The sequence below is a fragment of the Falco cherrug genome, chromosome 8 (assembly GCF_023634085.1).
Source record: "Falco cherrug isolate bFalChe1 chromosome 8, bFalChe1.pri, whole genome shotgun sequence".
Lineage (NCBI taxonomy): Eukaryota > Metazoa > Chordata > Aves > Falconiformes > Falconidae > Falco > Falco cherrug.
In genome coordinates this window covers 52,493,472-52,515,832 of record NC_073704.1, presented here as the reverse complement: position 1 = coordinate 52,515,832, position 22,361 = coordinate 52,493,472, and the positions used below count along the sequence as shown (strand labels likewise).

General features: G+C 50.9%; 2 protein-coding genes across 2 annotated transcripts in view; one reads left to right on the top strand and one right to left on the bottom strand.

Annotated features, from left to right (window-relative positions):
- The window catches only part of PTTG1 (PTTG1 regulator of sister chromatid separation, securin), an 82,904-nt gene that overhangs the window by 40,746 nt on the left and 19,797 nt on the right, over positions 1-22,361 (top strand). The gene's annotated exons all lie outside the window — the stretch shown is intronic.
- Positions 7,209-17,621, bottom strand: C1QTNF2 (C1q and TNF related 2). Its single transcript, XM_014286225.3, has 3 exons — positions 17,232-17,621; positions 10,769-11,017; positions 7,209-9,426 (listed from the first exon to the last, which is right to left on the bottom strand). The coding sequence occupies exons 2-3, from the start codon at positions 11,007-11,009 to the stop codon at positions 8,813-8,815; spliced, it is 855 nt and encodes a 284-aa protein (XP_014141700.1). The 5' UTR covers positions 11,010-11,017; positions 17,232-17,621; the 3' UTR covers positions 7,209-8,812.

Here is a 22,361-nt window from a genome sequence, read left to right as displayed (position 1 = left end):
TTCGGTCAAAATAAATATTTGTGTTGACTTTAGTGTTCCTGGGAAAATATTTTTGTGATCAAAGAAAGTTGTTAACCAAATCTTCTGGGGAAAACATACCCCGGTTGTTTATAGACTCTGTTTGCTGCCTTGTCCCCTACTATAAAGGAAAAGCAATGAAGTTAAGTGGCAAGAGCTATTAAGCTTACAGATAAAAGCTGCCACCAAGTGTCCATCAGAAATAATTTTCTTTTAAGTACATCCCAGTATCCCTTAAACAAAGTACTCGGGTGCCTTAAATTAAGGCAAAGAAAAAACTGTCTGGTCTCTTTGCTTAAAACTGAGCACGTGCATAACTGTTTTGTTGAGTAACAACCAGACCTTTTCTTTACAAGTACTCTGTTCATGGTTCATACAATAATATATTGATTTCCTCTAACACTTTTTATATATGTGTATTGTAGCAATATAATTCTCAGGGTTTTTCAACTGAGTGTAAATCAAACCAATAGTATTATTTGAAAGAGAGTATCAGTTCTTTGAAATAAAGTTTCAATAACGTCAGCATGATAGGGATTTTCAGAAATCCATGTCCATAGCATCTATTGGTTTAAAACTTTTGCATTTTTTAAGAAATCTTGAGAATCCACGTGAAATAATAAACTGCTCCATATAATGTTGGTTTTTAATTTTGCAGCCAAAATATTTTATTTTTCCAGAATATGGTTCATTCGTTTCATTTGTTTCATTTGAAAATTTAGTATGATGTGTCAAAATTTTCCTTCAGCAACTGTATTAACATTAAAAATGAAAACAAGTAACGAATGAGGTTTTCCTTTCTGTAGCACAGCTGTCAGCAGGGCTCAGATAGACTGCCCTGTTGATTTAAAAAACACCCAACTGACAGCGTCTTTGATCTCATAAAATACTCAGAGTAACGAATGAGTGAGAGCAGTAATTCTGGGCTTGATAAGAGCTCAGACACAGCCTTGAACCTTGGAATTGCGTTACTTTGAGGGAGGGAGTGCCAGCAAGGCCATACGCAGCCCGGGGAATCCAGTACTCTTCCATGAGATAGTCAAACGAACACACAGACATTAACTCGTTGGCATTGTAAAACTGACTCCAGCTACAGTCTCTCTTTTTCCATCCAACCGGGATCATTCAAATCCTCATCAGGTTCTGATATAATCAGAGAAGTTTGGGTTAAAATACAGGCTTTAGCCACCACTGCGTTGATTTAATTTTCAAGTGTTTTGAAAAAACAGAGAGAGATAAAAGTAAAATCCCATGGAGATTCCCAGAGTAGGTTTGCACAGGGTTTATATTAACTTTGAGAAGTTTTACGTTACTCTTTCAGCATCAGTAAGTCACGGTTAGGTAAAGCACAGGCACAGAGTCAGTAAAACCTCACTGAAGCAAGCGGAGCTTGTAACTCCATGGAATTGTTAACACCAAGGGGTTTCCCCTTAGAAATCAGTTTAACTAAGCAAGTTAACATCTTCACCGCTAGTGCTAACATTCTGAGTGCTGGGGCGATAAAATCACTTTTTGGCAACAAAGCCATCTGCAAATAACTGAGAACATCAGCCACAAAGTGACCCGGTGGCTCAGGCAACTGGCACCTTACCTGCACCTTACTCAGTGTGGGGGCCAGGAGGGGCCAGGCTGGGCTGGGGGGCGATGCGGTGGCAGTGCCATGGTAAATGGCAGCACCAAGCACAGGGAGGCTGTGCCTGTGTCAGCGAGGAGCTGGGCTCTCTTGGTGGAGCACAGGGGAAAAAAAGAAAAAAAGAAAAGAGGCCTTTTTAAGTCAAGTCTCAGGTACAGCACAGGCAGCACCTGTGCTTCTGCCAGGGAGGCTCCACATGTAGGTAAGACATCAAAAAGACACTCGTTCACCCCTCAACCTCACCTGCTACTGGAGCGGGAGAGAAACATCCCTCATAGCCAGCGAGGCCAGTGCAGACAGGCACCCCCTCGTACCTGCACAGCCCCCAGCCCCAGATGAGCAGCTCAGCTTGTTGTTGCCCAGGTGCCTCCCATTTCACCAGGACCCCAAAGCCAGATTGGCTCAGCAACACCTTGAGCACCTATTTTAAGCTAATTTGAGTTCCTTTACACAATGTAAATTTTTTTTGCTGATAAGGGGAAGAGCTTTATTAGCTCTGGTTCTGAATGTCCATCTGTACCTTCTACTGCCCTTCCTGTGTGGTTCCTCTGCTAGCTCTTGTGTATTTTTGTTATCTGATCTGCCTTACCTAGTTTTTCTACTAGGTTAGTTTTCTGTGCTTTTAGGAAGTGATGCTGGTTCACAGAGCAATCTGAAGCCAGTGCAAAGCAATCAGTGTGGAGGTACAGGCCTGAGTGGCAAGAGGTAAGCAGGACCTCTTCCTTTAACTGTGCTAAACTGGGATAATGTGGCTTGTGGAGCTGTGCCCAAACGTGGCTGGTCCTGCTCCATCCAAGAGCCAGCATTGGTGGGGCTGGGCGGTGGGCACGTGGCGCAGTAAAACGCGCACAGGGAAGATCCTGTGAGCTGCACGGAGCTGTGCCCTTGCTTTACTGACTTAGTGGGACCGGGTTTAACACGCAGCTGTTCAGCACACTGCTCAAAGGCTCTGTGCCCTTGCAGACGGCAGGGATGAAGGCAGGTGAGAGCAGAGCTGCCGCTTTCTCTGCGGGGCTCCTGGGGTTGGAGAGCTGCAACCTGCTTTCCTGCGCTATGGGTAGAAGCAAGCTATGAATGTTATGTTTTTTTCTTTGTTGTTTGTTTTTTTTAAGAAACAAAGTTACAGGATTAAGACTGTCTTTAGGAACTGTAGTTATCAAGCCTGGCTGCTATGATGGGCTTTAACCCCCTTGAGCTGCTGCTGGGTGTGCATCCATCCCAGGCTAAGCCTGTGACCATACAAGAGCAGCATTACAGATGGTATCCTGGGGTTTAAGGAAAATGCTGCTGTACTTCTGTGTAGCTTGAAAAGCCTGTTTTATTCAAAGGCTTTTAAATGGTTGCAGTTCCTAACTTTCTGCTGATGCTGAGTGGATTGAGTTGGGGTGCTTGTGCCTTGCCTTGGGGCATTGAGAACCCCCAGGAGAGGCTCACTGGCCCGTCCTGCACAGCAGCCTGAAACATCTGAGCTTTGTGCCCAAGAGCGGGCAAGATGCACCAGTCAGCCGCCTGCCTGAGCATCCCCTTCGGGCACACCATCCCCTCGCCCCTGCTCCTTCCTGGTCCGAGCACTCAGTTCCTCGTTCCTCCTCTCGGCCAGTGGTGTATGTGGAAATTAGAAACTCTGTGAACATGTCCTTCCTTGTAGAGGTCTTTCACTTCTCTACCTGCCTGTCAAGCACCCAGGGGACATGACTTCTCCCACACACAGTTGCTGAAAAAATGCAGGGAGAAAGGACAGGGCCATTAATGAGGTTACAGGAGTGTTGGAGTGGGGCACTGAGAGCTGTGGGGCACAGGCTTGTGCTGTCCTGATGTAACTCTGCAGTTTGTACTGTTGGACCTGGCTTGTTTCAAGTGCAGGAATGGCCCTTGGCAGTGGGAAGGGGCTGGGAGCTGCCAGAAGGTAGGACAGCGGGGATGGTGCAGAGAAGCACCAGCTGCCATGCAGCCCCCAGAGCTGTGAAACGTTACCGTGGGCCTGCCAGAACATGGTCTTCAGGGTGATGGTGTTACTTAGTGGGGCAGCATTGACAAAACCTGGAAGAACAGAAAGAAGAGACTTTTTTTTTTTAACATTGGGGTGCTGACTATTGAGTGTTAACTGGTGTAACTGAGATGGGCTCACCTGGGGAGCAGCACAAACCAGGGTGACTGGTGAATGCGCCTGGGTCCTCCTTAGTCCCTTAATCCCCCAGAAGGAAGATACGATCAAACAGTTGAAGACAAAATTGATGGCTCCTAGGATGTACACCTGCCAAGTGGAGGGAGAAGATGGCCAGGTCTAATTTTCTTTATAGTTATACCCATTATGATTGGAGGCTTCTGAAACATGACATCATGACAGGACAAGGGGCAACAGCTTTAAACATGAAGAGACTAGATTTAGATTAGATATAAGGAAGAAATATTTTACAATGAGGGTGGTGCAACACTGGCACAGGCTGCCCAGAGCAGCTGTGGGTGCCCCATCCCTGGGATGCTCAGGGCCAGGCTGGACGGGGCTCTGAGCAACCTGCCCTGGTGGAAGGTGTCCCTGCCCGTGGTTGGGAGGGGTTGGACTTTAAGACTTGATCTTTAAGGTCCCTTCTAACCCGAACTGTTCTGTGACCTGCTGGGTCTGCTTGGGTGAGTGCTGAAGCTCAGCAGTGCCGGATCTCAGGGCAGTGTGTGGGGCACATGGCCAGGGCTGCACGGGGGAGGTGCCACCTTGTTCTGGCTCCTTTCCTTTGTTTCCAGCTGTGACACTGCATCGTTACTTTCCAGATACCCCATGTACATTGACTCCATGGTTAATGTTAATTTGCACAGTGAAAATATTTTATGTTTATTTTTTCTTTTCATTCTTAGCATTGAAATGTATGGTGTTTTTTTTTAAAAAAACAAAACAAAACAACCCCAACAAAACCCCCAACAACCCACCCCTGAGGTCCTTCTGCGTAGCTCAGCCCTGACGAGGAGGAAAAGGGCTTTGGGAGGCTGAGTTAAGGGGTCAGAAGCTGCACCAGGCAGGAAGAGCTGTCCTGGGGCTCACCCAGCACTGAGCACTGCCCACCCTGCTGATGTCTGTGCAGAGTGCTCAGACAGTTCGGAATCACAGCTTCGCCTGAGCTGGAAGTGTGCTGCCACGTGGCACTGGGGATGGATGTGGGGATGGCAGCGGAGACAAGATCCTGTGGCAGAAAAAGCCACCTCTGCTTCGGACGGGACCTGGGCAGCACACGTGCTCGCAGCCGGGTCCATGCTGGTCTCTAACGAGCCATGAGCTGAGCCAGCCGAGCCTTTTCCCTGCTGCTGGCTGCACACTGAAGGTGGGAGCTCCTGCCTTTCCTTGCCTCCCTGCCCCGGCACGCCGGCTGTGCCAGAGGGACTCACTTGTGCCAAAACCTGGTGCAAAGGGCAGCTCCGATGCTTGCGGTGAAGGAAGATGCTGCAGCATAACAGGTCTTGTGCAACTGTGGCAGCTGTGGGTGGCACCCTGTTCAGCCAGGACGTTCCTCCTTCCTCCCTGGTGGCATCTGCCCACGTGCTGCCCCAGCTACCGCTGCTCCCAGCTCTTCCCCACCGTACCCGAGGTGCAGGCAGCTCCTGGGGCGCGCAGCCTGCCGAGGAGTGGGGCTGTCTTGGGTCAGCTTGGCTGTGAAACCCAGGGCTCTTTATTTGGTGGCTTTCCAGAAACTTTGTGTTTCTGGAATAAAAAGACTTTATGTAAATCTCACTTTCAGTTTAAAACAAAAGTAAATAAATGCTTGGCTGGAGGACAATAGCAGCACAAACTAAAATGTGGCTTGAAGATGCAGAAGCGAGCCAGAATGTGTTATTTTTAAAATCCTCCAAGTCTGAGCCAGTCATTTTGAGTTTTGCGTGGCATTTGCCCCCCCCCCACCTTGTAATATTTCAATGACTGGCCCTGTAGGCACCCAGACACACTTGTCCTTGGGCTGCCCTTCCCTCCCTCCTCCCCTGGGGGAGGCAGCAGGAGGGGAGCCCACAGCTGCTTCACGTGGCTCGTCTTGCAGGACTGGGCTGAGTGGAGACATCTTGTTCAGCGTTCAAGTTGCTCATCAGGCATCATAAGAGGAAATTCATCTTTTTTCAGAGGAACCTGCATGTATCACTTCAAACGCTCAGGCCTCTCTCACAGAAATACTTACGATAGCTGGCACCTTCCAATGCCTTCAGCCCCGTGGGAGGGTGCACAGTCCGGAGAAGCTGTCCCTCTCCCTCCTGCCTGCTGTACTTTGTGAGTTTGGGTTTCCATTGCTCGCACTCCTCGATGGCAGCAGATGCCCAGGGCTGGGTTTGAGCTCTGCAGCGCAGAGGGTGTCCTGGTGAGCTGGTGGGGTGGCCGGGGCAGTTCCCGTGGGAGCCAGTGGCCCAGTGCTGCTCTGGTGGGAAGGACCTCGTAGCCCCAGCTGGAAGCAAGTGCTGTCGAACTGAGCACTCAGCGGGGGTCAGTGGTTCCCTTTATAATTTGCATTTTGATATTGCAGACTCAAGACTTGTTTGCAGGTTTTCCTTGTCACTGGGATAAAAAGGATGCTTTGCCAGACAGTTAATAACCCCGTTTGCTTCTCCTCTGGGGAAACCAAGCTGTGTCCCTCTGAAAGGGCTGATGCCCAGAGGAAACGCTCCCTGCTGGGGCCTTTTCTGGGGACGAGAAGGGAAGGCTGAGCAGCTACAGGGATCTAATTGTGGATCTAATTGCTCGCTGCTGCGTCCCCCCCACCCTCCTGTTCTCGCTTACTCCCTGTGGTGCTCTCCCATCCCCTCCCAGCCCTGGTACCTGCCCGGGGCCAAGTGGGTTCAGCTCATACAAATCAGTGGGGAACTAACTTGTCTACAAATAAAACACAAACAATAATAATTACAAAAAGCCAAACTCAAAACTACCCACTTTTGGAGCTGGGCAATGCACTGAATACAGGGGAAAGAAGTGGGGAGGGAAGCAAGGCTCTGTCCTTAGGCAGCAGTGTGCTGGATGAACTAAAGCTGTACTGTGCTTTGGGCGCAGAGCAGCGGCGCGGTGATGTGGGGAGGTGGCATCCTCCCGTGTGTCCCACCACCTCCCCTGAGCTGCCCCAAAGACATGCTGTTGCTGGGGGACCTGTGTCGGGTAGAGACCTGCATGCAGCTCAGAGCAGGCATGTCCCACGCTGGGCTGCCAGGGCGGGAGTGCGGCGCTGGGCAATGGGGGAGAAATGCAGTTCTTGAACTGCTGCTGCCTTTGGGAAGCTGCCTGCAGATGCACCCCAGGACACCCCGGGTATTATTTATATTATTTCACATATATTTATTAAATATATAATCTGAGCAACCACTGTCAGGAAAAGCATACCTGCCATCTGGGTGAGCAGCTGCAGGGGAACAGACAGATCCTATGCTTCTACCTTGCAGGTTTTCTTGCACAGAGAGCAGGAAACTCATTGCGTTCCTCAGTTTGCTGGGCTGGGAGGAGGGGAATCCTCCTGTTGCACCAGCCCTTGCAGAATTCATCACCAAACCCAATGGGGCCGGTGGAATCTGTAACAGTTTTGAAATACCTTCTGGGAAACCACTCATAAATATCAAGACTATTCCAGCAGTACTTTTGTTCAGCTTTATTTTATAAAATGTATTTGAAAAGACTTTTGTAAGATATAAAACAATTACTGTACTTCATAAACATCATGCAAATATTTGGAGCTGTGAAAGTAAGACTGAAAAAGAAAAATCTTTGTTCTTACGGGATATCCCTTCAATGCCTAAATATGAGGATTAGAGGAGCTGGAAGTTCATGAGAATTTTCATCAAGTGATAAAGGAGATGAGAAGTATGACTGGAAACCAGGAAGATGCACCTGACAGTGAGGAAGAGACTCCTTCCATCTGGCTGCTGAGAGAGAGCTCTGTGTTACAGGAGTGTTGGACACCCTGGGGCAAGGCAGCCAGCCTGAGTGGCTGTGTAGCACGAGAACTCCTTCCTCTGGCAATAGCAAACCATTTTGGAGCATGTCCCTGTAATAGCTGATACAGAGGAGGAAAAAAAAAAATGGCTAAACTCAGCTTAGCAAAAGCAAAAAGCTCAGCTGAGCAAAAGTTCAGCTTCTGACTTCTCAGCGTTTTTTTCCATACAGTTTAGAACCAAAACATTGCTTCTGAAGCACCTGTAATATCTGACATACAACATCAAAAAAGCAAAGCAGCAGTAAGGTAGTGTCTAGCTGCAGCATCAAGCCCTTGAGGAGGATCTCAGCAGCACCACATGTACCTCCTTCCAGCAAAAGCTGGCAGGGATGAAGGAGAGGGACTATCAATTAACCTGTTTCTGCTGGTGAAGGTTCCTGCTGTCTTTGACAGTTGAGTCTTATCTGTAAAGTTCATCCTCCACCGTGGCTCGGAAGCCCACACAGATACTTGGCTTGCACAGTCCAGTTTAGGCGCTGGTGACAGCTTGCCAACACTGGTCTAAAACCAGATACAGGACTCCAGCACTGGTGTATCGAGGCTGAAGTCTGAGAAACGCCAGTGGAGCTCAGTGCAACAGCTTGTGTCTTACGAGGAGCCTTACCTTTAACCTTCAAAAGGACAGCTCTCTTTTGTGTCATTCCCTATTTAGACCAGGTGCCTTTGCTTATTAGTACTGCTTTGATGAGGCTGAGAACTACTCTTACAGCTTCGGCTGACAACTTCCTGACTCTTAAGTAGTTGGCAAAGTGTAACTCTATATTACCAAGGTTTATTACTATTATGGGGGTGTGGGGGGGTGTCGGGGGGGAGGCGCAGGGATACACTCTCCAGCATCAATGGCACTTCTGAACTCAGCTTTCAGGACATGGTTGTTGGTTTCCATGCTTTATAGTAATATGTCATAATGAAAGCATTCTGCACCAGTATTTGAGTTACATGTCCGTGGCATGTCGGAAACGTGATGGAAAACGTCAGATGGGTGGCTTCAAGATTGAGAGATTCATGAGGCTGCTTAAAGGTGAGTCCTACTGGTCCCAGTACCCTGCGGACTAATGGATGACATCAAGTAAATATCTAAATAGCCAATGCAGGCTGTTAGCGCCAAAAATGTAGACTTGTATGGTAATTCCACACATGTCCATGTACAGGCTGCACTTTGCTGGACTGAATTCTCATTAATTTCCTCCTTTTTCCCAGAGGCTTGTTTCTCATTCTATACTTCATTGAGATAATCTTGATCAGGATATATCAGGAAGCCAGTAAATAAGCTGTCTGTCCAGTAGGGATCGTAAAAGAGCCCGTTTTGTTCTGAGTAAAAGATTTGCAGCCATACCTCATCCTCCTGCTTCAGAGAAAGGATGGTTGATCCAGAGGCAACGTCATGGTTCCCAGTGTTGGCATCAAAAGTCTTGATCCGGTACTGCCCGTTGTGGACCAAGCCGATAGCCAAATGTTTGTTGGCCAAAGTGATATCATAAGTGAAGTAGTAAATACCTGGGATGCTGCATATGAATTTCCCACTGGAAGCGTTGTAATGTCCTCCCTCGTTCATTAGGATCCTGTCAAATTTGATGGGCAGCCTCTCCCTGGGGTAGCTCTTTGAGACCGCCACAGAGAAGGCAGATTTGGCTTTGTTGGCATTACAGGTGCAGGGTCCTGGCATCCCCGCCTCACCCTTGCTCCCTTTGGGCCCTTTCTTTCCTGGTGCCCCGTTTTTTCCAGGATTACCCTTTAAACCTTTGGGTCCTCGTGGGCCAGCCTTGCCAATAGCTCCTGCTTTCCCCTTCGGTCCTGGCTTGCCGGGGTTTCCTGTTCTGCCTTGTGGACCTAGAAAACAAATAACCTTGTAAATTTTTCAGTGAAAGAGATGATATGGCAAGTGGAAAGGGGTTGTATTGTTGCAGCCATACATTTTCATGTAGGAGGAAAACCTTGCCAGTGAGAATCCAAATGAAATAGCACCTGGGGCTGGACATCTGTCAGGAGTGACTAACCGTGTTAGGTGGGCAGTTGGCATAAGGACAATGGGACTTGGAGCAGGACAGTCTGTCCCTTTCAAGGACCAAAAGGCTGGTTCGATTATCTGTCTCACTTGAGAAAAAGGAGTAATTAATTATAAAGCTAGCCAAGAACAAGCTTTAAATGTTTGGGTTTTTCAGGAGTGGGGCAGGTTTGTGAAGCTTTTGGAATGTAGCTTGGAGCAGATGGAGTACTTTTCATTTTCTGTCTCTCCTTTTTTTTTTTTTTTTTATTTTTTTACATTTAACATGAAACTGTTGTTTAAAAAAAATAACACAGGTGTAGTAAAAAGCTAAGCCTAGCTGGGGGATGACCTAGTCATGAACCAGAAGACACCTGGTGCTGGGATTGCCTTGAGATGAGAAGTGAGTTGGGCTGTCACAGTGATGCTGAAACTGGTGGTCAGTGCTGATTATGGTATTGCCTGATAGAGGACAAATTTGTGGGGATTTATACCCTGCCTCTTGCCCTGCTGTGGCAAAAGTAGATTTAAATACAAGCTGTGGGTAGAAACTTGTTCTCCAGATTCCCTGTTTTGGGAGTAGGAGAAGAGAGTGAGACCCAGCGTTGGCGCGCTGGTGTAATGCTGAACCAGGAGTGCACTCTAGTGTGGCAATGGGAAATCACTGTTCTCCCACCGCAGCTGGTCCTGATGCTTACCGACTGTAAGCTGGGTCTAAAGGAGAGCCCCACCTCAGGGTCAGAGAGGGTTGTTTGCTTTGATTTAGATTGAGCGTGGTCGGAGCAATGCCTGTCCCCCCGCTAGACTGCTCTGGGGAGAAAGTACTTAATTTTTTTTCTCCTGACTTTGTTTTTCTTGAGAGCGGGCATCAGAGGCCACCGCTTTGTCTCATCCAGAGGGTGTATATTAAGGCAGGGAAAATCTCACTTCGTAACGAAGTGCAGCCGTTAGCAATGGCGTACAGCAGTAAGGTGCTATCTGCAAATAGCACTGGTCTGAACCCCCCGGCAGGAGCTGGGAAGTGTGAGATGTTGGAGGGAGGAGAGTGGAAATTTCTAGAAGAGTTTCCTATGAGATGTGCTCTGTCCTGGCGCTCAGATTTGGGGTGACAAGTTGCTGTTAACTGGGCTGTCGCACTATTGCTCTTACATTTTACCCTTGTTGTGTTAAGAAGCGCTTTTCTCTTACCTTCGTCACCGTGCTCGCCTTTATCGCCATCCCTGCCGTCCTTGCCATCTTTGCCCGGGAAGCCCATCCTGCCGACCGTCCCTGGAGCCCCGGGTGCGCCGGGGGGGCCAGGTGGCCCGGGGGGTCCCGGCAGGCTGCATGCTAGCTGTGGCCCTTCCTGCAGTGCTCCCTTGGCAAAGCCCCCAAGGATGTGGTTTGCCACGCAAGGCACAGTCCAGAGGAGGAGGACAGCAGAGATCATGGCGCAGCCTGTGAGGAGGAGACGGGACGTGGCTGTGATGTGCCGTAGCCAGCATGTGAGGGTACGGTGGTGGCCCCTCCACCGGGATGGGGTGTTGTAGAGACTTGCGTGAAAATGGGAGATAATTGAGCTTTTGTCGGTAGGGTGGGAGAGCTGTTTGTTTTGGTGTGATATGAATCCAAGGATTTGGCTCATGGAGTTTTCTAGATCTGACCAATATTTTTTTCAAACTTGCTCTTCTCTAAGTCCATACCTGTGGCCATCCCTTGTTCTGTTTTGTCTCCTGGGCCTCCTTTCCCCTGAAACACAAGCAGTGATGGCGCAGGGGTGCACAAGGAGCTGCTCGGCACTAGCGGAGTGGAGGAAGGAGAAGGGGGCTCGGTGTAAACTTCCTCAGCAAGACCTGCTGTGCGGTGGGGTCACTGGGGTTGCTTACCAAGCCCAAAACCCACCGTGGGAGGCATGGCTGAATTTAGAAGATGGGTTTGTGGAGGCTTCGGGCCAAGGCAGCCCTCGATGCGTTTTGCCTGGCAGTAGGAATGGAGCCCTTTGGCTAGCGGAGTGTCCCTGCCCTCACTGCAGCCCAGCCGCAGGGTGCTGCACAGCCCGCAGCATCGGGGGGCAGCTGCCCCCGCGGCCGTGAGCGCCCCACTGCAGCCTCCGCCACACCTCCACACCTCACACCGCACCACTGCAGAACGGTGGTGGTCCAACCTCTCGCAGGGCTGACCTGCCTCTCGGGGGGGAAGGGGGTGGGGCAGCAGCTCAGCCTTGATGTTTGCTGCTAACAGTCACCTTGGAGAGACAGGTAACTGTTAAAAACCCGGCTGCTGTTAGTCTCCAGGCTCTGTAAAGTGAGCCATTGCTTCAAGCAGAGGAAATGCCAAGGGCTTTTTTTTTGAGCTCCAGGCTCTGCCTTCATTCACGGCTTGAGGCTGAGCCTCCTGGGCTTGTCTCACTCCACTCCCAGATGGGGATGTAGCAATAGAAAATTATTTCTGGAATAAAGCTATTCCCATGAACCTGCTAATGATACAGAACAGTTATTATACAGTAAATTATCCCTCTGGATGTCTGCACATGGAGCTGTTTGTAAATCGCTGTGCTGCCTGTGCAGCTTCTGAGTAACTCCACTGCATCTTGAATGAGTGCTCAGATGCATCAGCAGCTTGGAGAAGATGCCCCAGATCAGGCTGATTGATGAGAGCCCACCTTCATGCATGACCCACCTGAGCCTCTGGGTATTACAAGCATATAAAGTAGCATTTGGGTTCTGCACGTGATTACAGATATAGTAAAAAAGGGAATTTCCCCTATGGTATCAGTTTCAGACCACCCATGGGTGAAGGTGCTCCTGCCATCCCCTCCCCACGCCCTTTGCTCTGCCAGGGAGGGAGGTTATGGCCATGGCCACCAGCTCCCCAGTAGGGCCGGTGCTCCCCACTGGGCACTGGCCATGAGGGGAGATGCTGAGGGAGTCGGGCTCTTTTCCAGTTGTAAGGAACAAGCTGGTGAGGGGATGAAAGGCACCCCCTGGCCCCATTTCTTTCTCTCAGCTTCTGTAGCTGGAGTAGCCCTTGGAGAGATGAGACACAAACTGCCCCATACGAATCTGTGGCTGGTTCACTCTTTGCTCAGTAGCTCTTTGATTAGGGGAGATCAAGCTGAAGCCAAAAGATTTTTTTTTTTAAAGGAATTAGCCACGTATCACTTTGATACAACTCCTACCCCTGGGCTAAGAGGTGCACAGTCTTATTTGATGGAAAAGAATCCTATGAAATTTGGTCTTTTCCCTTATTACAGCTACCTCTGATGGCAGGAGGTTAAACTTTTTTCAAAAATCATCTGTTTGCACGGGTTTTCTTATCACATCCCCAAGTCCTGCTAACAAAATACAGAATGTAAGGGAGGGTTGAAAAGCAAGCAAACTGCCTTTCATCTATTGCTTCAAACTTTGGTGCTGAAGCAAATCTGTAGTTAAACGCAGATGCAATAGAAGATGAGCCGGGATATCCCAGACCTTTCAGTCTGCCAGTGGCCTTTTGGCCAGGCGAAGTCCTGCCTGGCATTACATCAAATACTAGGAGGCTTCAGCATCTCTCCAGCAGTGTTATGCTTAACTCCTGCACTGAAATAAGATGATTAAAGTATTGTATAAATTTCATGTTGGCTTTAGCGCCCTTATCCTGGTATCAGCTCCTGAAGGGGGAGGAAATGCATGTTACATGCTCCAAATCCAGCGAGCAATATGCTGCATATTAATGCCGAGTGGGAGCCCCCCAGTCCTGCGATATGTATAATTAAGTACATGCAGAGGAGTGGGAAATTCAAAACAGATCCCTGGGCTGGATCATCTGCTAAGATATTTTGTTCTTCAGCTCTCTTTTGCTTTTCTTACATCTAAGTTTATTTGCTGTTGGGGAAAGGTATCAATTTAATGGTCTTGTGAGGTGGAAATCACCAACCAGTATTAATACGGACAGTTGAATAAAGGCTTCTCAGTTCACAGAAAGGAACAAGGTGTTAAAATGCCTGGCAGAGTGGGGAGATCCCAAGGCAAGCTACATCCCTGCTTCCCAGAAACCACTTCAAACGGGGCAGAAGAGAAGTGAGAGGCATCTGGAGGTGGATGACACTAATAAGTTGTGGCAAGGAAAAATGTCGTTGTGGAGCACAACCTGGGAGAAAGCTGGGACTGCTTCACGTGGAGAAGAAATGGGCAAGAGGGAGCACAGGGCAAAAGGGCAGCTCCTTTTCTTATTTCCCTATCAGAAGTACTTCTGTTGCCTTCAGACAACCCAGCTAGTTGACCTGACAGGGTAAAAAGTGGCAAAGACGAAATACCCCGAGGCTGGGAGATCAGTAGTACCGGTACTTGCATAGATGGGGAAAATGCAGCTACCTGGAGCCATGCTCTGGTGCAGCTCCTGAGTCGGTGTTAATTAACGGCTCCACAAGAACGTTTCATCCCAGATCACAGCCGTGCGTGTGGGATGCAAAGCACAGTCACATTCACAAGAGGATCTATAAATAACCTCTTAAAGAAATCTCTCTGAAAGAAAACAAACCTCATGCTGCTCCACCTTAAAAGGAAAATTGCTCCTTGATACAGAATGTATGATGAGCTCCACGAAGCAAATTGGAAACAGATCAGCATCTTTCCTCTCCGCAGTACGGGCAGCAAGCCGTGCAGCGTGCTTTCAGCTGAGGTCTCACTTTTCTAATGACATTTTAATTAATGTCTTTGCTAATAGGGTTTTGCAGACTTTTTGGCCGTGACCGATGCCTGTTGTGGAGAAGGGCGCACCGTGCCCAGGAGGTGACGGGAGCGGGCTGGTGGGGGAGGACTGCCAGGGGACGGGAGGGGACCTGCGCTGTCTGATGGGCAAGGGGGCTGTGGTGGCTGGAACGTGTACCTGCCGCTGAAGTGCAAGTGTTCAGCTCCTCAGCGTCCAGGGACAGCACGCCGGTGTCGGGCACCGACTTCAGCATGGGAAAAGGAAGCAGACCAGGTTTACTGGAAGGAGCTGGCTGAGGTGTCGGCAGGTAGGCATGGCTGGCCAGGCTCCGGCTTCCCCCCTGCAGAGCCTGGGGCAGCACCAGGACCCACTGGAGGTTATCGAGGGGTTGGTGCTGAGCTTGGGCCAGTGCAGAAGTGCTCTGGCCCTTCACGTGTGGAGTGCCTCTCCCTCGCTGACAGCGTGTTGGTGATGGGCAAGATCTCATGCGCACAGAAATGCTTTTCTTCCCAATACTTAAAAATATCCATCCATTAAGTCACTCTGAAATGATGTCTTCTCATATATTTGGCAGCAATGGTGCTTACTAGGTTGCTCGGTTGAAGAAGACTAAGCCCTTGGGCTCAGGAGATGGTACAACTCGTGGTGGACACATGATGGACAAGGGCAGCACTGAGTTGCTCTGAGGTAGAGGATCTTGGAGGAAAGACCCTCTGAGCTCCCAGGTGCTAGGTAGACTCTGGCTGGGACCTGATGTTTGGAGCATAGCTGGGTCAAACTTCCACCCAGAGAGAAAGGACAGAGGCTCCAGAATGTGCTGCAAACATCTGGGCCCTGAGATGGAAGTATGAGGCAGACAGGTGGAGTGACAGGTGTCTGTCATCTGGGTTTGAGAGACAATGGTTCCCTGTGGCCTGGTTCAGCTGAATCAGTGGAAATTGCTGCTCTGGGTCCAGGGCATCCCCTGGGATCAATGTAGTCTGTAAAACTGTGCTATGGACCTCCACTGGGTAATTTTGGGGAATGGTTGTTGGGAAGCAAACCAGGAAAGGGACAGTTTTGGAAAATGTTCTCTCCTGAGCTGGAGCACACCTTCAGAGTGCACCTCAGGGAAAATAAAGCAATAAAGACAGAGCGTCTCTGATTTGCAGGCGCAGTGCAGGCAGAGCTGAGCCTTTACTAGCGTCTCTCTTCCCAACGAGCCACATATTCAGGGGCCTTTGCTACAATTACATAGCACAATATAATAAATGACTCAAAGCAAGATTGTGTCTAAAATGGGTTGTTCTGACTCTGCCCCATGGCCTGTATGTGATCCCCTCTTTCTGTTTTAGGACATTTTGTTGTCATTGCTTGCTGCTCCGGTGGGTCCTTCTCCTCCTGCTGGAGCCCAAGCCCTCAGCAGAGGCAGCCCCGTGCCCTGGCTCTCCCTCCCACGGGGCTGGGGCTCAGCTTTCCTCAGGGATGCTGGCAGTGGGGGGGCTGCCCGCCTCCCCAGCTGTCCCGCCAGCCTGCTCCAAGCAGACACTTGTGCCCTCAGCAGGAATTGGAACCGACCCCTCCATGCTGAAACCTGAGCATCCCATGAGCTTCTGTAGCACATGGAGCATCTGTGCAGGGGGCCTGCAAACCCATGCTCTCCAAGGGCTTTTCTGTGCGTCCTCCTTGTCGCCGGAGCTATGGTGCATCCCTCTGTCACCCGAGAGCCTCCCTCCCTAGGAGCTGTGTCCCCACAGGGCTCCCATTTCTGCTGGCTGCTGTGGCGTGGGATGGAGCTGCTGCTGCTGGAGCAGCCTCAAGGGCAGGAGCCTGGGAGCACATACCTCTGTCCCTGTGTCCCCTATAGCTTTGGCTGCCGCAGCACCCTGCTCTGCACACCTCCTGCAAGCCCCTGTGCAACTCACCCCAGCCCTGCTGCAGGGAGCTTCCCAAGCTGCTTCATTAAGGAGCCAGAAGGATTGTCGAGATCTATATGCATTAAAAAGGTGTTTCTGTCAGAAAACATTTTGCCTGTAAGCCTCACGTGCGAAGGATCAGTTGTACTTTCTGGTGCTTACAGGGCGGCTGGGCTGAAATCCCATCAGAGGGAAGGTCCCTGAGGGCTCGCCTGCCGTGGGGTGGTTTGGTGGCACGTCCAGTTGGTGGCACGTCCAGTAGCCGGAGGGTGGGTTTTGGCTGGGGAAGCCGCCCTGTGCCAGGCAGCGGGGTGTGTGCCTGCCCGTGGGGGGAAAGGTGTAGTGGGGGAAAGAAGAGGAGACAGTTTGGGGGAGATTGCTGCTTGGAGAGAGAGGGGAGCAGGATGGGAGGGGACCCAGCAGGGAATGAACAACTATGGCTTTCTACGCCATTTCCTTTCAATACTCGAGGCTTTCTTAAATAAAACCACCATCTTGCTTCACAATTTCCCAGCTTACCTCAAGGCACCTTAATTACCCTTCAAAGTAATCATTATCCCTGTGAGCCTCCTTCTTGGTTGCCCTGGGGCTCAAGGAGCCTGTGGGCAGGTGGGGCTGGTTTAGATGAAATCAGGTGTGCTGCGGGTGACAGCAGCTGAAAGGGATGTATTTAATTTCTGATATAAGCCATTCGTTATCCCAGGTAGGGGTTTGATCTGTTATCTCCTGTTGCAGAAAGCAATGTCAAAGGAGAGCGATGTATCACTGTCTCAGCTTTAGGCAGCCGGGGATGCCCGTGGCAAACCTTCCCCAGCCCTGAGCTAAAGCTCCACAGAAACTGCTGGATCTGTACCAAAGCGAAGACAGAGGCTGTGGCTTCAGCTGTATGAGGTGGGTGCTCCCAGCAAGAAGTCTGAGGAATGTTTCCTTCCTGGAGTATTTCTTTTGCCTGGCGACTGTTGCCTTTGCGGATTCCTGTGCAGGCACTGGAAACCTGAGCACTCAGGGACTTAGACCTTATTTGGGAAGTTTTCAAAGTTAAGGTTAAAAGGCGGGAGAAAAAAAGAAGGAAAAGTTCATCTACTCACCACAATTAATCTCTTCAGTGGGTTCTTGACAGGCGCTGGAAACCTACACAGTTTCAAGCAGATGTTTTGCTGCAGGTCGCTGTCACACGCAGAGCCCAAGCCCCGTCCTGCCACAGCGGTGTCCTTCCGAGGGGTGTGCAATAGTGACTTTGGTCTTTCTGTTTTATTACCGTTTTACTCCTTTTTGTGTGGATTGCTAGCTTCCTGCATCAGCTCCACGTTTTGGCTCAACGTTGCTAAAGGCATATTTTTATTATTGTGTAATGGGTCTGCGCCTCTTCCTCTTGTCACGTGGCACGGGAAGAAATTTTTATGCACATATGGCTGGGAAGCTCTTGGTGCTTGAGGAGTTTTTCCCTTTCTCTCTCTCCCTTGCAGTCAAGGCTCAGGAGCTGCCTCGATCATTTCTGACAGCTTCAGCCCCTCCGCGCTGTAGCTGCTGCCTGCGCAGGCGGTGTGTCGGGATGGTAACGCAGATCAAGCTAGGCAGCAACTGCGATGCTTGATCCTGGAGCATTGGCAAGGGAAGCCAGTCTTGTCCTAAGGGGGACACTTGCTTCTTCCGAAACAACTTAGACAAACCCAGGCACATCACCCCAGGCTTGAATTACAGGACATAGCAGTGAAGCAGCAGCTTTGCAAATGCAGATTTGGAGAGGAAACTGCATGTACCTCAGTGCTGCTTCAGGTGGATGCACAAGACAAACCATGGAGACATTGCCAATAGGGATGGCAGGGTGGGAATGCTTCTGTCTTTAGAAAGGGTTGGGAGTTTGTTTTAAGTTTGCAAAGCAATTACAAACACCCTAGCAATTGCTGGAGGTAAGGCAGTGACACCAGCAGTGTCAAGCTGGAGTTCAGCTTGAGCTCTGCCACCACAGAAGTGTTGGGTCGCAGTAAACCCCTGTCCCTTCTTGCCTCTCAGCTGCAGCAAGTCACGGTGCTACAGCCCCGAGCAGGGTCAGTATCCTGGCTTACACCAGCACATTAAACCCAGAATCTGCAAATGCCTTACAGCTCTCAAAATTGACAGCGCTTCCCTGACAGCCCCTGGGGGGAGGTACAGAAAGGCAAACGGGGGGTGAAGAGTTTCCTGACCCTGCTCACCCCTCCCTCCCTCCCTGCTTTGCAGGATGCTCTGTGGTGCTGCCAGGGTCGGTACAGACTGGAGTTGCCTTATTAAGGGAGTGATGGGGAGAGTCTACACGGGAACCGTGACATGACTCAGACATGATGGGTGCCCAGGCTGGCGGGGTGGGAGGTGATGGGGACCCGTCACCCTTCTGGCAGGGCAGTGGTGGCCCTGGGGCTCTCATCACCCACCCACAGCAGGTCGCTGGTGCTCCTGGCTGCAGCCTGCAGTCCCTGTTTCAGGTGCGTGGTTCTCGCTCTGTCCTGGCCAGGATCCTGCGTGGGCTTGGGGGACAGCGTGTACTCAGTGGCAGGGCTCCAGAGCCTGCTCTGCAGCCAGCAAATATTTTCTGCTCAGTGCAGATCATTGGCTGGTTGGGAGCACACTGCAAGTATCATTCCTTACTCTGCCAGAACTCATCCTTATCAGAGCTGTTGTGGTTTGGTTTTTTTTAAGCTTTTCCCTGAAGTTGCTGTTGGAACATGGTGGGAATGGATATAATGTAAAAATGAAGTATGTATACAGTTTGCTTTGGGAGCTGTAATCGGTTTGGCTGCTCTTGGGGGGTGGGAACGTTTGGTGGAGGAAGCACAGGGTGGTGCTGGTGCTGGTGGTCCTGCAGAGCTCCTCCAGAGCTGGCCCCCGGCTGCCTGATGGCTCAGCCGTGTGTCCTGCTACTGAGCAACTTCCAGAACACCCCCCCTCCCCAAACCCCTGCAGTGACCACCTTCCCTTCCACTGCCCTAAGGGCTGGTTTAGCCAAGCTGCCATGTGGCTGCAGAGCTCTGGCACGCCTGTGGGAGCTGCCCAGGGCCACACTGACCCCAGCGCTGGGGTGACCGCAGGTGGGGATGCCCCCAGGCATGGGTTCTAGGACCTGCTCTCCCCTGGGACAGCTCTGGTGGTCCGTCAAAACAGGAATTGTCACTTTTTGCTTGTTTCCATGAAGTCTGTAGGAGCCCAGCTCTCTTGGACAGCCTCTTCCAGCCAGGTGTGAGGCTGGAGTCAGCCTAAAGGCTCAAGGCATTGCACGGTGGGGGTCCTGCCTCCGGTTCCCTATGAAACCGGATGAAAATTTCCCGTGGGCTTTGCCAGGGTGCCAGTTGAATTGTCCTGGGAAGCCACAGCAGCTTCCCCAGACACTAACGTTGTTGGGAAGAAAAATCTCTGCTGGTTATCCCCAGCCTGCCCCATGGCAGCTGTGCTGGGGCACCAGCACTTTGGGATGAGCCCGAAATGGGCCAGGGATGAAACGATGCTTGAAAATAACAGCAGTTCTGCCAGGCAGGCTGAGGTGTGACTGGGGAATTTGTGGTTGCTGGTGATTTCGTGCCCAGATCCACAGCATGTGGACGCAGCGAGAGCCTGACCTAGTTTGGCAGTGCGGGGAGAGGCAGCGCTGGGAAGCTCCTGCCAGGCAGATGGAAAATATGTCTGTGCTGCAGGGCCACGCCGAGCACGCAGGGTCCCGGGCCCTGCCGGGGAGCACGTTTGGCAGCATGCTTTGTTAAATAAATAAACTGCCCGTCCACGGTGGAACAGCGCAGCTCTGAATCTCTGTTCTCTGTTCATGTTGTTGCAGCTAGACGTTGCAGGAGGCGTTGCAAGGGATCATGCCCCTCCTGTGCTGCTTTTTAGCAAAAACCTCCTTGCCGGGGCGGTGGTTTGCCCGTCGATCACGGGAAGGTGGCTCGTGCCACAGCATGGGGAGCTGCTCGGGCTGGCGCCCGCCTTGGCAGACCCTCACAGGACACGCAGAGGATGGGGGGTGCAGGTCCCTACTGTGGATGAGCCACTGGGGCTTGTGGTGCTCCCTCCTGAGCAGCAAAGCCATCCTGCCCACGCCGCCCCTCACAGTCCCCTGCCCGCGTCCCCCGCCAGCACCCCCAGCACAACGCACGGCGGCTTTAAATAACGCTTGTTGGGGGGACGTGTGGCTGGTGGGGCAGGGGAAGGTGCATCATCCAGCACCTGCAGAGTAAAAAGCATAATTTTAGCTCCGGTGTTGCCTGCACAGGCGCTTTGGGTGGGCAGCGCGAGTGCCCAGAGGTGGGAGATCGTGGGCTCCTGCCCCGGGGTGGCAGAGGGGACTGTGGATGTTCCCTGTTTGCTTTCCGAGCACTGACACATTTCACCGTTACAGACACCAACCTCGCAGCAGCGACCTTGTAACCAAATAAAATGACTCTGCAAATGCTGGAGGCAGCCCGAAGTGCAGCCGTCCCATTGCACCAGGCAGTGGCAACACGAGGTACCGCTCTTGAAAGTGTAGGGGCTTTGGCGTTCTTTTGGGAGAGACTAATGGGAGGGAAAAACAGTTTTTCTACCCAGCAGGCCTCCTGGCTTAGCGTGGAATGGTGATTTGAGTCATTTTTATTGCCCTGCCTAAAAGGAGTTTGGAGGTCTGTGAGCAGTCTTCAGAGAGTGATTGTCCCTCTCCAAAAGCTCCCATAAAAATGAGTCAAATCTCTGTTTAAACTTAAAGTATGCCCTCGGGACCGTTAGCTCTGCTTAGGAACTGCAGCCCTAACCCATTAAAAGCTTATTTTAGGACGAGGGCAGTGGGAACCAGCCCAGGCACCGGGGAGCCACTGCAAGCACAGTGCAGAAGGTGTGTTAAGGTTGGAGTTTTTTCCGTTGTCTCATGCCCCTTCTAACTCAAAGTGAAATTCAGCAATCTTTCTGACTTGCTGCAATCGGCTCCTGCCTAAGTGTCTAATAACGTAGTCAGATGAGAAAAGACTCTTCTGAAAGTGTCCCGTATTTCCCAAAATACAAAAAACTTCAGCCCTACTTCTGGAGTCTGTAGCGTCATCATCAGCAATCTCAGTACCTGGGGACACGGGCGGCCTTTGCCTAAGCCAGGAAAGCCAGTGACAAATGTTATTTACCTGTGTCATGGTACAGTGCCGCTATCCTTCAGGGCACAGGAGCATCCCCCAGAGACGAGTGAAAAATCACTTACGTTGTATGCAAGCAGTGACAGTCTGTGGGGATAGTAACAGCTACAGATAAAATCCCTTCTCCTGCTGCTGCTTTCCAAGCAGGGAATTTTGCATTAGAGCTGGCTTTTCTGTTCTCAGAGAATTGATAATTTGTTAAAAATGGTCTTTCAGCTATTCCTAAAATACTAAGAAAATATTAATGCATCAGCAGACTATACGTTGGGGCTGTGCCGCCTCTTGGCCGTTAAATCCTGCAGCCCAGTGCTTCTGCTCCTGCACATGCCTGGCATGAGACCTGTAAAGCCCGAAGGCACAGCTGGGCAAACCAGGGTGCCAGCCGGAGGCACCGTTTTGCTCCCCCGGCTTGGGTGTCCTGCAGCCCTGGGGGCTGATGGCATCGCCCCGTCCCAACCAGGGCGCGCAGCACCAGGAGCAATGCTGGCGGGAGGAACCTTCTCCTTCTGCCGCGCTGCTGTAACCGCTGCCTTGCTAACGGGGCACTCCAGCAGGTGACTGCATCCTCCGGCCTTGCTTCCATGGCTCCACCATCCTTCCCCCACGCGCTGTTAGCACGCGTCCCTCGCGGCGGCTCGTGGATAAAAAGTGGCGATGGGTTAAAACTCTGCTGTGAGGTGGCGTTGGAGCCAAATCTGTTGTTCTGAGCTGTATACTAAAAATGGAGAACAGATGCACGTGCAAATGTGATAAGGCCATAAACGCATCTGAAAAGAAGTCCCACTTGTAGGAGAGGTGGTGGGAGATCACAGAATGATGGGCCAGGGACTGTGCTGAGATCAAATGCCACGTGGACGAGTGGCTGGGTGGAGGCTGTTGCTAAAAGGCTTTGGAATTACTGGAATTATTTTAAGTATTATTTGTAGGTTGGTAATTTTGGGTTTGCTGATCTGCCCACTGAGCAAGGTTTTCTTAGGCAAAGTGATTTTTTTCTGTTTCGCTGAGGTCTGAAACGCGCTTGTATCCTGCAGAAGCCAAAATCATTGCTATCTGGTACCCTGGTGGGGTTCTGGTTGGGTCATCTAAGAGATGTGAATG

Coding starts and splice junctions, on each gene's coding strand:
- C1QTNF2 (XM_014286225.3), bottom strand. CDS start 11,009: ATGATCTCTGCTGTCCTCCTCCTCTGGACTGTGCCTTGCGTGGCAAAC. Junction 9,427..10,768: donor AGGCGAGCACGGTGACGAAG/GTAAGAGAAAAG, acceptor TTTGTTTTCTAG/GTCCACAAGGCAGAACAGGA.